Source organism: Anopheles funestus, chromosome 3RL (assembly GCF_943734845.2).
Source record: "Anopheles funestus chromosome 3RL, idAnoFuneDA-416_04, whole genome shotgun sequence".
Classification (NCBI taxonomy): Eukaryota; Metazoa; Arthropoda; class Insecta; order Diptera; family Culicidae; genus Anopheles; species Anopheles funestus.
The window spans coordinates 8,273,590-8,288,121 of NC_064599.1; the positions used below are offsets into that span (position 1 = coordinate 8,273,590).

At 44.3% G+C, this 14,532-nt stretch overlaps 3 protein-coding genes and 1 long non-coding RNA gene across 7 annotated transcripts; 3 read left to right on the forward strand and 1 right to left on the reverse strand.

Moving 5' to 3' along the window:
* Positions 1–11: 11 nt before the first annotated feature.
* Positions 12–6,027, reverse strand: LOC125770689 (monocyte to macrophage differentiation factor). 4 transcript variants are annotated; one of them, XM_049440612.1, is made up of 4 exons: positions 5,913–6,027; positions 2,704–3,187; positions 2,000–2,359; positions 12–1,921 (listed from the first exon to the last, which is right to left on the reverse strand). In XM_049440612.1, exons 2-4 carry the CDS (start codon positions 3,109–3,111, stop codon positions 1,616–1,618), a joined length of 1,074 nt encoding a protein of 357 aa, XP_049296569.1. In that variant the 5' UTR covers positions 3,112–3,187; positions 5,913–6,027; the 3' UTR covers positions 12–1,615. The 4 variants fall into 4 exon arrangements, with proteins under 4 accessions (XP_049296569.1, XP_049296567.1, XP_049296571.1 ...); XM_049440610.1 differs by lacking the exon at positions 5,913–6,027 and adding an exon at positions 5,264–5,794; XM_049440614.1 differs by lacking the exon at positions 5,913–6,027 and adding an exon at positions 4,195–4,291.
* LOC125770755 (uncharacterized) lies at positions 5,742–6,150 on the forward strand. Its single transcript, XR_007419237.1, has 2 exons — positions 5,742–5,832; positions 5,904–6,150. It is a non-coding gene; the product is annotated as an uncharacterized LOC125770755 (long non-coding RNA).
* A 128-nt stretch (positions 6,151–6,278) lies between these two features.
* Positions 6,279–8,694, forward strand: LOC125770650 (ATP-dependent RNA helicase DHX33). The gene is made up of 3 exons (XM_049440550.1): positions 6,279–6,510; positions 6,582–7,269; positions 7,339–8,694. The coding sequence occupies exons 1-3, from the start codon at positions 6,392–6,394 to the stop codon at positions 8,548–8,550; spliced, it is 2,019 nt and encodes a 672-aa protein (XP_049296507.1). The 5' UTR covers positions 6,279–6,391; the 3' UTR covers positions 8,551–8,694.
* Positions 8,695–8,805: 111 nt separating this feature from the next.
* LOC125770654 (vacuolar protein sorting-associated protein 26B-like) lies at positions 8,806–14,362 on the forward strand. Its single transcript, XM_049440556.1, has 7 exons — positions 8,806–9,813; positions 9,906–10,116; positions 10,795–10,960; positions 11,043–11,207; positions 11,277–11,383; positions 11,484–12,041; positions 12,120–14,362. Exons 1-7 carry the CDS (start codon positions 9,811–9,813, stop codon positions 12,743–12,745), a joined length of 1,836 nt encoding a protein of 611 aa, XP_049296513.1. The 5' UTR covers positions 8,806–9,810; the 3' UTR covers positions 12,746–14,362.
* The last annotated feature ends 170 nt before the right edge of the window (positions 14,363–14,532 follow it).

The window sequence follows — 14,532 nt, forward strand, 5'->3', positions numbered from 1 at the left end:
GAATTATGCTATTTGAACTTTCAATATTTTAATTGTATTAACTGGTTTGGAGGAAGTATTTACGATGTGAAATGTTACACTTTTTGTTTATTACAACTCACGATCGATGGGAATCTGCTCTAGGCGGTGGTTAACTATTTTTCTCTTTTGTTTAAGATATATTTTGCAAATGGTTGAAATTTTATAGAGGTTTCTAATCGTCTACACATTTCCTTTGGTCACATTTGTTACTGATGAATACTATTTTTTTGTTTAATAGTTGTTAACCTCTTTTTTTGCTACCACCAGTGCGCATATTTGTCGTATATTTTCTGTTTCCGAGCTGAGCAAAACTAGTAAACTGTTTGTTGTTTTTCAAACCTATTTTCAATGCTATTTAATTCTACTGTAAAGGTGGGTTGGTGATCTTTCGAGTATTTAGCATTTGTTGGTGTGAAATATTCAAGAGAGACTTTCGCTATTCGATTGATTGTGATAAAGTCGAGTATCTAGCGATTACGGTGTATTGTTTTGGCTACGAGTTGACCCATCCTTCCCATCCGGTACATTGTAGTCGGTGAATTCAGTTTACTTTATAGACCCGCACTAACGATATTCAGACTTTAAACCGGTGTATAACCACTACCGGTTAGACAAATGTCGAGTTAACCGCTCGGTAAGGCTCTACTATATTTTCCCTTCAAACCCTTAATAATAATATCAATACACTTCATCTAATAAACCCCAACACATAGAGAGCTCCCTTCTGATTATCGACATTTGTTTTTTCTAGGTGGTTTCACTTACACTACATGCTTGTTTGCGTATTTTGGTACCATAATTATCCAGTTTCTTTGTGTTTGATGAAGTATGTGCATTTCTGCTAATGTACTGCATTTGCCTATGGATAATTTAAACCACAGCTTGTACTGGTGAAAAATAAAATTCTAACTAACTATAAACCATTTCTTAAACATGCTACATATCACAATAAGACAAAAAAAAACTATGCTAGCCCCATCCCTGTCTGTTGCGCAGGATATCTGCCTCGAGCAATTTGTTTTGTAGAGGTGTACAAACTTAAGAAAAGACTTCGAGAAAAATAGTACAAAATATATAGCATCATTGTTGAGTATTACCAATAGACAAAAAATGTCTAAAACTTATAGATTGGAAAGATAATATATCTACTAATAAATTGAGCAGGGTTGAAACGTGTTAGGCAAATCGATCCATTAGCTGCTACACCCGAAAGGACGTCTTGTCCATCCGCAATTAGTTCACCACATCACCCACCACACTGGTACGAAAATGTTACAATAGAAATATATTATTTGTTTCTAAGAAACTTTCCTTTCTTCCTAAGTGGGGTATGCCATTATTTGTATACATTGTTTTTCTTTAGCTTATCTCCTGTATCTGCCTCAAAGTACCTATATGTTACACTATACAAAAATAACCAACTCTATTTAAAAACAATGAACACAAGGTTGTATGAACAAAACACAAAAAAAAGAAACGTTAACGTTCAATCAATCGATTTCTAACCCGCATTTGCATATGAGAATGGATGAAAACAAAAAGATATAAATATCACCTTCCTCTCTGCAGCTTCTTGCTAGCTTCTGTACCCAGTTTAACCAGCCACGGATCCAACCACAGGCGTAACGATGGCGCTCGAGTCCGGGAACAGGTGTGTCATGATGGCAAAGTAATGAACGGATGCAGCAAACACCACGAACAGATGCCAGATAGCATGGGCGAACGGGAAAAGCCCGTCCGATTTAAAGAACACGATACCGATAATGTACAGAATGCCACCAAACTTTAGCTCGGACATACCGGTAAATTCGTGGCCCCACAGTATAATCACAACCGATGGACCGAGCCCGATCACAACGTAAAAGAACGTTTCCAAGCACTTGTACCGTTCGTGGTACATCTGTGGAAAGAAGCATACAATGCAATGAATCGTTAAAATGGTCATTAATCGAACGCTTTGTCTCGTATAATACTTTACCTGCTGATAGACGATGCCCAGCACCGCCATAACCCAAACGCTCCACTTTACCACCGACACAATCTGTGGATGGGTCGTGTGACCTAGGCTAAGCCACGGATAGTACGAACCGGCAATGAAGATGTAAATCATGGCACGATCGCATCGGTGCAGCGCATCCTTTAGCGGACGATTGTGATTGCAGTAGCAGACACAGTGGAAGCAAGTCGACACGAAGAACAGCATCGATAGGGCGGCACCGTAGATAACAGCCGCCAACGTTTGAGCAGGCGTGTGGCTTCGATCGTAAAGCTGCAATCCAGCATACATCGAAGGTAGCACCCAGGTTCCGTGCGTGATTATGTTCGCAATGTGTTCAACCTGAAAAAACAAGCAACAAACGGTATTAGTCGCTAATTGACTGGAGGCATCTTTTTTGGTGACGATGATAAGCATAAGGGACAAAGTGCGCTAAATGATTCAGAGCACATTTATTGTACGATCACCGGTAAGCATCTTATCGGGGAAACTTTCAAAAGGCATCGAAACATCAATCACTTCCCCTTTCGCTGCTAGCCAGCTTATCAAGAGGGTTGAAAGTAAAATTATCTTCTTCCAAGATTCCAGCTCGGAATCTCCGCCATAAATCATCTGTCGGTGATCTTCATCACTTGCCGATAAGAAAGCAGCTTGTTATCGCACAAAGCAAACAGCGCACGATTTACCTTTGTCGGAATGTATGCACAGCCGGGCGCAGCACGTGGGTTCTTAAGCTGAACCGTTTTCAACTGTTCCCACGGTACGGTCGTCAGGTCGTATCGTAATCTTAACCAAAATTCCAGCACGCCAAAGATGTCTGCTTTGCCGGCACCTGTACCGGCGGTATTTGGTACACATTCATCACCTAGCGGACCGCAGGAGTTCATCGTGCCTTCGTATCCGCAAAGTTTGAAGTCACCGTTTGGTGTGTGTTGGGGTGAAGGAGGAGATGGACGAGACAGATGGGCGCAGGATGATTTCGTTGGCGAGTATTGACCCGTGCCGTTCACGGGGTCGTAGTTGGTGGGCCCTTTGCCCGAAAAGGCATCGTTGTAGATAGTGGCACCCGCGCGGGAAATGAGACCATCTTGCATGTTTGATGTGCGTTGGAATTTAGTTACTCAGGTCGTGGCAATGAAAACCGTTTCTCTGGTTCGCACAGAGCGCGAGCTGCAAAGAGATTTTAAAATTAATTGTTAGACATCTTTTTTTTTTGGCAAACATATAATACATTTCCTGTGGCTGTTAGGAGGATCGGTACGAGATAAGACTTTCGAAGCGAGATAACCTTCCATTCTCTCTATTCTTGTTCGTCGAACATACATGGTACGCGTGTTATGTGAACCATACCATCCGTACGCGCGTACGTATCAATTTCGTGTGCGATAAACAACAACTTTGTTTACAAATAAAAACAACGCGCTTTCAATCAACATTCACCACTTCGACGGTATGAGTTACGTTCGAAGCTAAATGCTATATTTCAATGCATTTCCTGCACGTTATCGTCGCCGTTCTTCTTCATCTTCGTATCATTTTAATGTAGCTGTGATCGCTTCGCAGCATATATACGAACGGGAATACGTGTCCGAGGAGAATTTGCAGACAAAAAGCGTCAAACACTAATCGACCATGCTTTAACGGCATGGCTTAAAGGCAACGCGAAGTGAGAGAGAAAGATGCAAAAAAATAAAAGTTCCACTCAAGTGACCTATGATGAACCGACGGCAAGAGGTACTTTCAGGCGCCTTCAGACTGATTAGCCGCAAATGACGCACGAAATCTTCTCCGTTTAATGTTGCTCCATGCGCAAGGGTACGTGATGTGTTTAAAGCCATTAACCATCTGCTAGGTATACTGAGAATAAAAAAAAAAGAAAATGATCTTTCGAATGATTTACACAGGAACACCAGGAGAAGCTATTAGGTTATCTGAAGATATTGATTTACTGTACGGAAGATAGTAATTTTGCACGTTTGGAAAGTAATAAAGAGTTGTTTTCGGTGACATAAAAAAATGATAGGTCGTCTATTTTAAACATCGCATCAAGCACATTCCTGCACGATTCACCGCCATGTAGCTTGACATTCAAATTCAATTAGGCCAATTACCGGTGTACTGAAAATGTTGGTGTATGCTAGTTTGCAGGATGGTTTGCGGGATGTTGCGAAACCTACCTCAACACTCTTGTTGCAACACCTGTTCTGTAAGCCGTCTTTCACAATCACACCGCAGGCCAGCAATGTTCGGGACGAAACAACCGGGAATGTTGCAGGCCGGTTATTTTTGGTTTAGAAAAAACAAATCCCTTAGACCGGCAAGTGGTTACATGCTTTTTTCACTTTTCAATGATCCACCTCACAGGGTGTGTTGTAACCATGGTTACGGAAAGCATACGATACGCTTACATTGTTGCAGCTGGGACTTAGAATTAACTTTTACATACATCTGTCCCAGGTTCAATGGCACTTGTAACTATGGTAATCTGTAACACCATTCAATTTCAGCAACATGTGTGTGATGGGCGAAATAGCCACCGTGCCATCGTGTGAACAAACCTAATCAATCAACCTTAAGCGGTCCAATCGGTTTCGGCCAACCGGTGGGTTTTAGGCGCGAAACAAAGAAACCATATCCAGCACATATGAATGGACTGTGTCCTTCCGTAACACGCCGTGTCGTCCGTTTTACGATAAAAATAACTTAACGACCGGTCGCGGAATTGGATTACAGCACGCGCGGCGGCCCCCCGTTCTAGTGTTGGATAGTGTACAACAGTTAACAGGTGGTAACAGGATTTTCCGCTTTGTTTCACCAAATGGTGTGAAAGATAACGACGATCAGTCTGCTTGTTGCGAGGACAATAGTTGAGAGCTGTAATATCGGGCTTTATGTATTATGCTGGATTTGTCTATATCGTTTAGACACGCAAAATCAAACGACACGACAGCCCACGTGAGAAGCGCTAATGGTCAGTCAATTACAGCGGTTCGGAAGATTAATAATTTGTTCGATCGATCTTCATGCATGGTCATGGGTTTCCTTCTATCTCTACGTGCATTTTACACGGAAGGAAGGAAAATCATCCAGAAAAGACGAAAACACCCCTATGAGCAAACAATGCTTCTCTGGTGCTGCACTGGTGGTGATGCATAATGCCCTGTTTCAGTTCCTTTGTGAATTAGTTAGTGTCGTTAAAGCTGGAAACCAGCGTAGTTTGCTATCTTGAGCCGATTATTCAATTACCCATTGCCACATGATTGGGAGAACGTTTCGTTCGTTCGTTCGTTCGGTTCCCAATGCATTGGCTAGAAGTTGATTCTGTAGCGTTTCGACACGAAACTACGAATGGTGCAAATTCCGCATGGCTAGCTTTCGGGACGGGGCACACTACTGGATAGGAGATAATTATCTGCTGGCTAATGCAACCTTGCCTCGAGCACTGCTTGCAACATTATTCAATGGTACACAAAAACACACACATAGCGCAGAAAGTAAAACTGCATTCGGTTCGGCGTGCACAGCATGCAATGGGTTTTTACGAAATCAGGTCTAAGCAACACTTTGGCAATACAAGTTTGAGTTATCGATGAACAGCTTCACAGCACGGCACTGCACATGCACATTTCGCCAAGGTCCATAAGCACATTCGAATGTGTGCAGAATTATGCTTCGCGCTGGGAAAAGTAGGACAAACAGATGGACTTCTTGCAGCAAAAACATGCTACACCATGTAAAGAAGAAAGCAGACCTTCGTGTGCTTTTCAATCGGAAAGTAAACCACAAGCGTATGGTGCATTCTGCAGTTCTATCTTGTATTTTGAAATTCAACACGACCGCTTATATTGCAAACTGTGCAATAAACATTTTGTTTAATAGTTTTTAGAACACATACACTGTTTGTAGAAACAGAAACGGGAGCGAAGCGTGCGCCACGAGAAGAAGTCAACAACCAACGAACGAATGAATGCAAAGTGCGTGGTCTATGCGCGAAACCTTTGACAGGTGGTAGCTAAAAAAATTAAAACGTTTTCTGACGTCTCGAGGGAAAGCGGCTAAATTTGTGCGGTAGATTAGGCGGCTAAATTTGATGCAATATAAACTTGAACAATAAAAGGTGCTGGAACGATTTATTTAATGTTTTCAATTTGTGTATTAGTTTATTAGCTGAAGCAGACCTCTTTTGATGATGAATCAATGCGACCTAAACTCAAATGAGTTCTCTGCACTGGGCTATAAACCAACGCTGACCGTGCAACTGTCATTTTCGGCGGCGTGTTTTGCAATCGGTTTGAATGTTTACGTCGCGGTTTGTAGTTTTTTTGTTGTTGTTCAATAGAAAAGCTTCTAGCAATAGTAAAACAACTAGAAATTATGGATTCCGGACTTTCGAGTCGCAATAGCACGGTGGGCAATCAGTACCGTTCGTATATGAAGCAGGAAAATGCGAAACAACAACGCCATTCGCTGCCAATCTACTCGGTGCGAAAATCGTAAGTCTTCCCCCCACGCGGTTTTGATCAAATCTGTGTGTCTAATCTCATTGCGATTCACGTCGTTACAGGTTGATGGAAATGGTACGAAAGTCAACTACCATAATCGTACTCGGCGAAACCGGAAGTGGCAAAACGACGCAAATGCCACAATTCATCTACGAAGCCGGACTTAACGGAGACAAGACGATAGCCATAACACAACCCCGTCGTGTGGCCGCTATTACAGTAGCCAAGTGGGTTGCCATGGAGATGGGCACCAATCTGGGAGATGTGGTGGGTTATACAGTGCGCTTTGAGGATATGACGTCGGGAAACACACAGATCAAATACATGACCGATGGTATACTGTGCCGTGAAGCACTTTCCGATCGACAGCTACGCAACTACAATGTGATTATACTGGACGAGGTACATGAACGTACCGTTGCAACGGATGTGCTGCTTGGAGTGGTGAAAAAGGCCCAACAGATACGAGCCTCCAAGCGTATGCCTCCGCTAAAGGTCATCATTATGTCGGCCACGATGGATTGCGACCACTTTGCAAACTACTTTTCTGACTGTCCGATCGTGTATCTGCAAGGACGTACGTACCAGGTCAAGGTTTACCAGATGGTAGAGAAAATGCATTACATTGAAGCGTGTTTGAAGACGGTGGTGGAAATTCATCAAACGCAGCCTGCTGGAGATGTGCTGGTGTTCCTTACTGGACAGGAAGAAATCGATGCCACCGTCAACAAAATGCGTCGGTTAGCAAAGGTACTTGACCAGGGTAGTAGATGCTTTGCAGGAATTCATCTAACGTGCTCTTCATTTTTAAAATTGCAGAGCTTTCCGTCGGATCTTCCAAAGCTGGCTGTATATCCTATGTACGCAGCTCTGCCACAAACGCAACAATTGGACGTGTTCAATCCGGCACCATCCAACGTTCGGAAGGTTATATTTGCAACCAATATCGCGGAAACGTCGATTACCATTAACGGCATCCGATACGTAGTCGATTGTGGGCGAGCTAAGGTGCGTTCGTACGATCCCATCACCGGTATGGATATGCTGAAAGTATGCTGGATATCACAAGCACAGGCCCACCAACGCACCGGACGAGCGGGTCGTGTCAGTGATGGCATCTGCTTCCGAACGTACTCCAAGGAAGCGTACGAGCATTTGGATAAAATGACAGCACCGGAAATTCTGCGCTGCAATCTTTCAGCCACCATCCTTAACCTGCTCGTGATGGGGGTTAACTATAAGGACTTTGACTTTATCGACAAACCACCGGAAGAAGCTATCGTTGGAGCACTGCTAGAGCTGAAGGCATTGAATGCGATCTCGTCGGTAGAGAATCCTATACTCACCGCGCTTGGTGGCAGGATGGCTCGCTTTCCGCTCGATCCAAAATACTCCAAAATGTTGCTTTCGGCGTCGAAATTCGGTTGCCTAGAAGAGATGCTGACAATCATTGCGATGCTCTCGGGAGAGAACATCTTTACCAATAGTGCGCAAAAGCGCGAACAGATGCTGATCGCACATTCAAAGTTTTACGACAAATCGGGCGATCACATCACACTGCTGAAAGTGTTTAACGAGTTCAAGACGAAAACGAAGCCTAAAATGTGGTGCTTTGACAATTTCCTGCACGAACGCAATCTAACGCATGCGGCTTCAATCCGGGAACAGTTGAGCGAAATATGCAAAGCGTTCGACATTCCCAGCAGCACGTGTGGCAACGATACGACACCGGTGGCTAAATGTTTGCTGACCGGACTGTTCGCCAATATCGCCACCAAGCAACCGGACCATCTCTACCTGACCTCGGCCAGTGGGCTAAAGGCCCGCATACATCCGTCCAGTTCTATCTCCGGCAAACTGCGACCCCCGGTTGTCATCTATACGGAACTGGTAGCAACGCGCCTAAACTATCTACGGAACGTTACCGAAATCGATCCGGCGTGGATCGATGAAGTTGTGCCAAATGTTAACTTACGCCAGACGAAACATTTAAGTGAGCACACGTTTCGATCGTGTCAAGGACACAAGTGAATAATACTGCGGAAATATTCTTTAGACTAGCTAAGCAATTTACCAGCAAGGTAGAATCGTGCATTTGTGAACTTCTTTACTTAGTTCGACTAGGTCTCTTTTGGAGTTTTTTTTTTTGTAAAATAGATTCGTTATGAAACCGTGTTCTGTTTGTTGAAATTGCCCAAAGCACGGCGCCGTTAAAAATGGAAAGAAAATGTAGGCACAACTTTCCTACCCCCTTTTGCGGTGAGTTTGACAGCAAATATCAAAGAGGAAAATGACAGCCGTCGTCGATTTGGGCTAATTGGGTAAAAAAATTAATCACGAACGAAACGAAGAAAGACACGACGAACGACGGTCCAGCGGCGCGGAAAAGTATCGAAAAAGAAATATTCTCACCAACCAAAACCGGGGAAAGTTCTTTTCAATCGGTGCGTGGAACATCGTTTGCCCATGCATTGTGCGTCCTGTGTGCAGTTCATTCTTATATAATACAATCTGGTCGTGCGAATCTCCGTCCTACTAACAGAACGTCGCCGTCGTCGTTGTCGTCGTCTCGAGCTGCACAGCCTGTTCTTAGTGGGGCGAGGTGGTGCTGCATACCACAATATTTTCCATTTCGGTGCTTCCCGAGTGAAGAAGAGGTTGAAAATTGTTTCTCATTGTTATTACTGGTGTCGATTGGTTGCATTAATAAGCACTGTTCAGAATTACAGCCAGTTGTGGGACGGAAGTGGCAGCAAACCGCAGACCGTCTCTCTTTCTCTGTCTGCGGGCGCGGAAGAACGGAAGCCGCATCAAACCACCCCTAGTTGGCCGGAAGTTGTTTTCTGGTTTTGTGTGCAAGAAGCATCCCCTGTCGCATCGGTGCATCGTTAATTGAAGCAAAAGTGTAAAGCCCTTGCAGTGTTCCGCACGAACAGCTTTCACAGAGCCAGATTGATGCTGGTGCTTGTGTGCGTGCATTGCGTTAGTGTGCGTGTGTGTGTATGCAAGCGTGTATGTTCGTATGTTTGTTGTGCTTGCAACTCCAGCAGCAGCAGCAACATTAAGTTAAAGTGAATAGTGACGGACAAATATTAATCGATTGCAGCGACTGTGTTCCGGCTGTTAACTAACGTAACGTTGTTTGTTACTACCCATATCGGTGCAGTGATAAAACGAACGGAAGTTGAAGAGAATAAAGCAGCAACTAACTGGTGATTGGGGCGGACAGATAGACTGACACGAACACGATCCCATTTACGGCACAAGGGAAACCATCCTATTTCATCAATCATGGTAAGCCATCAGTTGCAGGTTGCGAAGCGATCATCGAAGCTACTACGATCTTCACCAGCAAGAAGCTAAACGTTTCACTTTTCCTTTGGTAGAATTTTCTCCGTTTCGGTCAGTCGGCCGACATCGATATTTTGTTCGACGGGGCCGAAAACCGCCAGCAGGCAGAAATCAAAACAGAGGACGGCAAGAAGGACAAGTACCTACTGTACTATGACGGCGAAACTGTGGGCGGAAAGGTGAACATAACGTTGAAAAAACCGGGCAGCAAGTTGGAACACCAGGGTATCAAAATCGAGCTTATCGGTAAGTGTGCTATTTGTATGGATGCGCAAAGTTCCTCCGCGTGTGGGTTTTTTTTTTTGGCGAATCGCGGCCATATCACTGCCCCGGTTTGGTGAATGACAGTGTAGCGGATGTGTGTTCATGTGTGAATTGGTAAATTGGTACATGCCAATTTCGCTCGAAGGCGAGATATAGCTGCTTGTATGCTGGTTTGGTGCGATAGTAGCATGGATTAAGATATAAATCAATCTGCCCCTAGTAGTAGTAGTAGTAGTGGTAGGCTTGTGTGTAATTTCTGTAAAATTTCGCATGTTGATATTAGTTCAATAGCAGTAAAGGAATTCGGATATATTGTTCCTGCAAGGTTCATTCGGAGAAGAATTCTTATCACAAACTACAAACACCGAACGTTACGCGCACTACTAGCAAACGGGCACTTTTATCAATTTGTAAACTTTTCAGCCATACAAACTAGGCAAGAATGTGGGATATTAATACACATAAATTAACTACCGCAGCGTTTCCCACTCCGTGGGTGGGAAGTGGTGGTTGTCCCCTATCGGAAGAGCCGACTAAATAGTTATCCAATTCATGGGAAGGTCATTCATCGATAAAGAATATCAAATAGAATTGCGCTATGTACGGCTCGTGTGTTGCGCTCGTTTCTGCCACTAAATCATTTCGTTATGGTCGTTACAGGTCAAATTGAATTGTATTACGATAGAGGCAATCACCATGATTTCCTGAGCCTCGTCCGTGAACTAGCTCGGCCGGGCGATCTCATCCAGAACACGTCATATCCGTTCGAGTTTGCGAATGTAGAGAAACCGTACGAAGTGTACGTCGGTTCGAACGTGCGATTACGGTACGCGATTTGACGCGATCGGGCAACGGCATGTGCTTCGATACTGACCCGCTAGTGTTTCTTCTTCCGTCTTCACAAACAGATATTTCTTGCGGGTGACAATTGTCCGACGTCTGAGTGACATCATCCGGGAGGTGGACATAGCCGTGCATACGCTCTCGAGCTATCCGGACACGAACAGTCCGATCAAGATGGAAGTGGGCATCGAGGACTGCTTACACATTGAGTTCGAGTACAACAAGAGCAAGTGAGTGTCTGCCTGCCGATCTCAAGCAATGTCAGCTATTAATTCGTGACTCGTGTCTTTCTCAAATAGGTACCACTTAAAGGATGTGATTGTGGGCAAAATCTATTTTCTACTGGTGCGCATCAAAATAAAACACATGGAAATAGCCATTATCAAGCGGGAACAGACTGGTTCGGGTGAGTTTTGATTGACCATGCCTACGCGCGTGTATCGCAGCCCGCTAATCGATGTTGCACGTTTTTCTTCCTACCCAACATCTGTGTACCCCCATCGTAGGACCTAACATGTACACTGAGAATGAAATTATCGCCAAGTACGAAATCATGGACGGCTCACCGGTGAAGGGTGAAAGCATACCGATACGCGTGTTTCTCGCCGGTTACGATCTCACCGTAACGATGCGCGAGATTAACAAAAAGTTCTCGGTGCGTTATTTCCTGAACCTGGTGCTAATTGACACCGAAGACCGGCGGTACTTCAAACAGCAAGAAATCACGCTTTGGCGCAAGGCGGAAAAGACGCGCAAATCGCTAACACCATCGCAAGCGGCCGCGATTGCGGCGGCCCAGGGTGGAGCTGCCGGTGTTGGACTGATGCCCGGGCAGTTGGCCGCGGTGACAGGTTCCAGCAATAATCCGCACATACCTCATCATCTGGTTGGGCAGGGTACGACAAGTTCTCTCGGTACGAAGGAACTACCATCGAGCACCGCAGCTGCTGGTGGGCCCGTTTTGCATGGGGACGGTAGTGCCGATGAGGATAGTACCGGCATGAAACGATCGGATGATTCCAATCCAATTATGGGACTGTTTACGGAAGACAATTCACAAGCTGGTAAGATGGCAACGGTGGAACTTCGTTTTTGGATCGTTTGACCAATTTTAAGCACTCATTTCGATTTTGCTTTTGTAGATCTACGACCTAAACCGGCGGTACGACAACGTAGCGATGATGTACTTGCAACAGCTGGCGTACTGCAGGAGAATAGTTCCCGCTCAGTAAATAGCAATTTGAAGCCCGGCGAAATGCCACTGCACGTCGAACCGGAGGAAGATTCGCTACCCCAGCAGCAACCACAGCCTCAGGCGGCACAGCAGCACCTTCACCGGGAAGCAGGAGACGGTGCCGCCTCAATATCGCAAACGACTGACGAAGAAACATCCTCCCTGTTCGATGCGAACGATTTGAGTTTTAATGCGGCCAGTAGCAGCAACCCGTCGGTGGCGACGGCGGCGGCAGTTGTTCCTGCACCGCCAACGATCGTTACTGATCCAACATCCTCGCCCACGGTTAGCAGCACGATAAATAAACCAATGCTGGCCGAGGAGCTCGCTGGCGATGAAACGATTGCTGCGAGCAGAGGCGAACAAGAAGCTGAAAATGATGCTCTGCCAGAAGTTACGAGTACGGAAGAAAACGATGCAAGCAGCACTACGACGAGCCCAGTTCCGGCAGTAGTGTCGGTGGTAACGAGCTCAGCCTCACCGCCCCCTTTGGCGGCAAAGCCGGCAAAACCTCGGAAGCCCGTGCTCGAATAAGGGGAAATCTGTCTGGATTAGGCTTTTATCTCGGTCTGGCGCTCTCCAACCTTGCGGTAATTGTACGTTTTCATTGAAGACTCGGCTTCTTTTCGGGATGGTGTTAGTATGAGCGGAGACAGGAAGGAAACAGAAAGGGTGATAAGGTGATAAAGCAGGTTAGAAGAAAACAACCCATAAACACACACATTTCGAGCACCATTTTAAAGGCATGAAAGTAGCCTTGGAGCAGCGTTCGGACGATACGATAAGAAGCATTAAGGAGGTAGGTTCGAATGAGGATTAGCATATATTATAAAATGTTTCTTTTTGTTATAGAAAACAAATTTTTGATTCCTACGATCCTATGTCAACAGTGAAACACTTAAAACTCTAGCAAGTTTGCATTACATCCGATTCCGACTGCAAAACAAAAAGATGGCAATAGAAGAAATACAATTAATCGATGCAAAGAAACATTGCGGAAAGGTAAATTACATTTTGCCTACGAATGGTTAACCTTTCCAGGGGCTACAAAATATCGTCCCGAAAAAAAAGCGCTAGAAAGGGAAAACGATAACAGATTGTAGATGAACAGCTAGATGAACATATAACTTTCGAGCTATAGATGCGAATGATGTTACAATGTGCGTTGTTGTATGAAAGATCCACCAGAGGTGGTTTGATAGGAATTGCATCGATAATTAGGAGAGTGGCTGCGAATGTTCTGCTCCAGGTACGGTTATTGATGCGCACTTTCGGTTCTCACAATTCACCAAATTTATCAATTGCTCCACGACTGACTCGAACGTTGCAAGTCGGAAGAAAACGGGTCAGTGGGGCAGATTTTTTATTTAGTCAATTTTTGGCTGTACGGGCAAAACTAGAATTTTGTGAAAAAGAAACGTAGATAAAGTTAGACTTGCAGTTATGATTGTGCATTATAAGCAAAGGTGAAACACGTTAATAATTACTTTGTAAGCTTTGCTAATCTAGGTTTTAAGCTCGCAATCCTGTCCGCAAGGCTATATGCTCCCCGGGGGGTTCCGCCTTTCATTGGGGATAGCAAAATATTTCTGTTGTATTGTTTTCGACTTTGTTTTTTTTTCCATTTTCAGTAACACAACGTGAGGGAGGGAAAGTCAAACGAAGCAAAATAGCGCGATGTTTCGTAACTCGAAACCCTTGTAACGGACTGTTGGAAAAAAAACTTGTTACTACATTTAAGCAAAAACAAAACAGAGGATAGTAAACTGTGTTTCGAATTCAAACAGCAGAGAGGCACTATTAACATATGATTAACAAATTTGATATGGTCGTACAGCACAGCAGTTGTAAAGCTATATGTGCCCGGACTATCCAGACGGGTAGACTGCCGCGTATGCATTTTGTTGCAAAGCGGTTTGCCCTATACAAAACGAACACGTTTAAATTAACAAGCGGGATGATAAGCACTTGCACGTGGTTATATACTGAATTACGGATAAAAGCGAATCCAGTTTGACAACAATTAGCTGTATGCGAAAAAGATAAATGGAAACAACACTAGGAATGTGCGCGAGAAGGAAGAGCAAAAAAAGAACTATGAAAAGTATATATATATTGAAAATAAACATGATAAGTATATGAGATCAAAAAGAGTGCTGTTGTTAATTGTCCGTTGCGTACCTCGGCTTCTACGCACAGCTCTGGAAGTAATATTTCAAAATGTTATGAAGTTTGAAAGACAAGCGGGACATTGGAGACTACTGCAGTTTTTACACAACTGATGCTGATTGGTACGGTTCTATTACATCCGGTGGAGATAA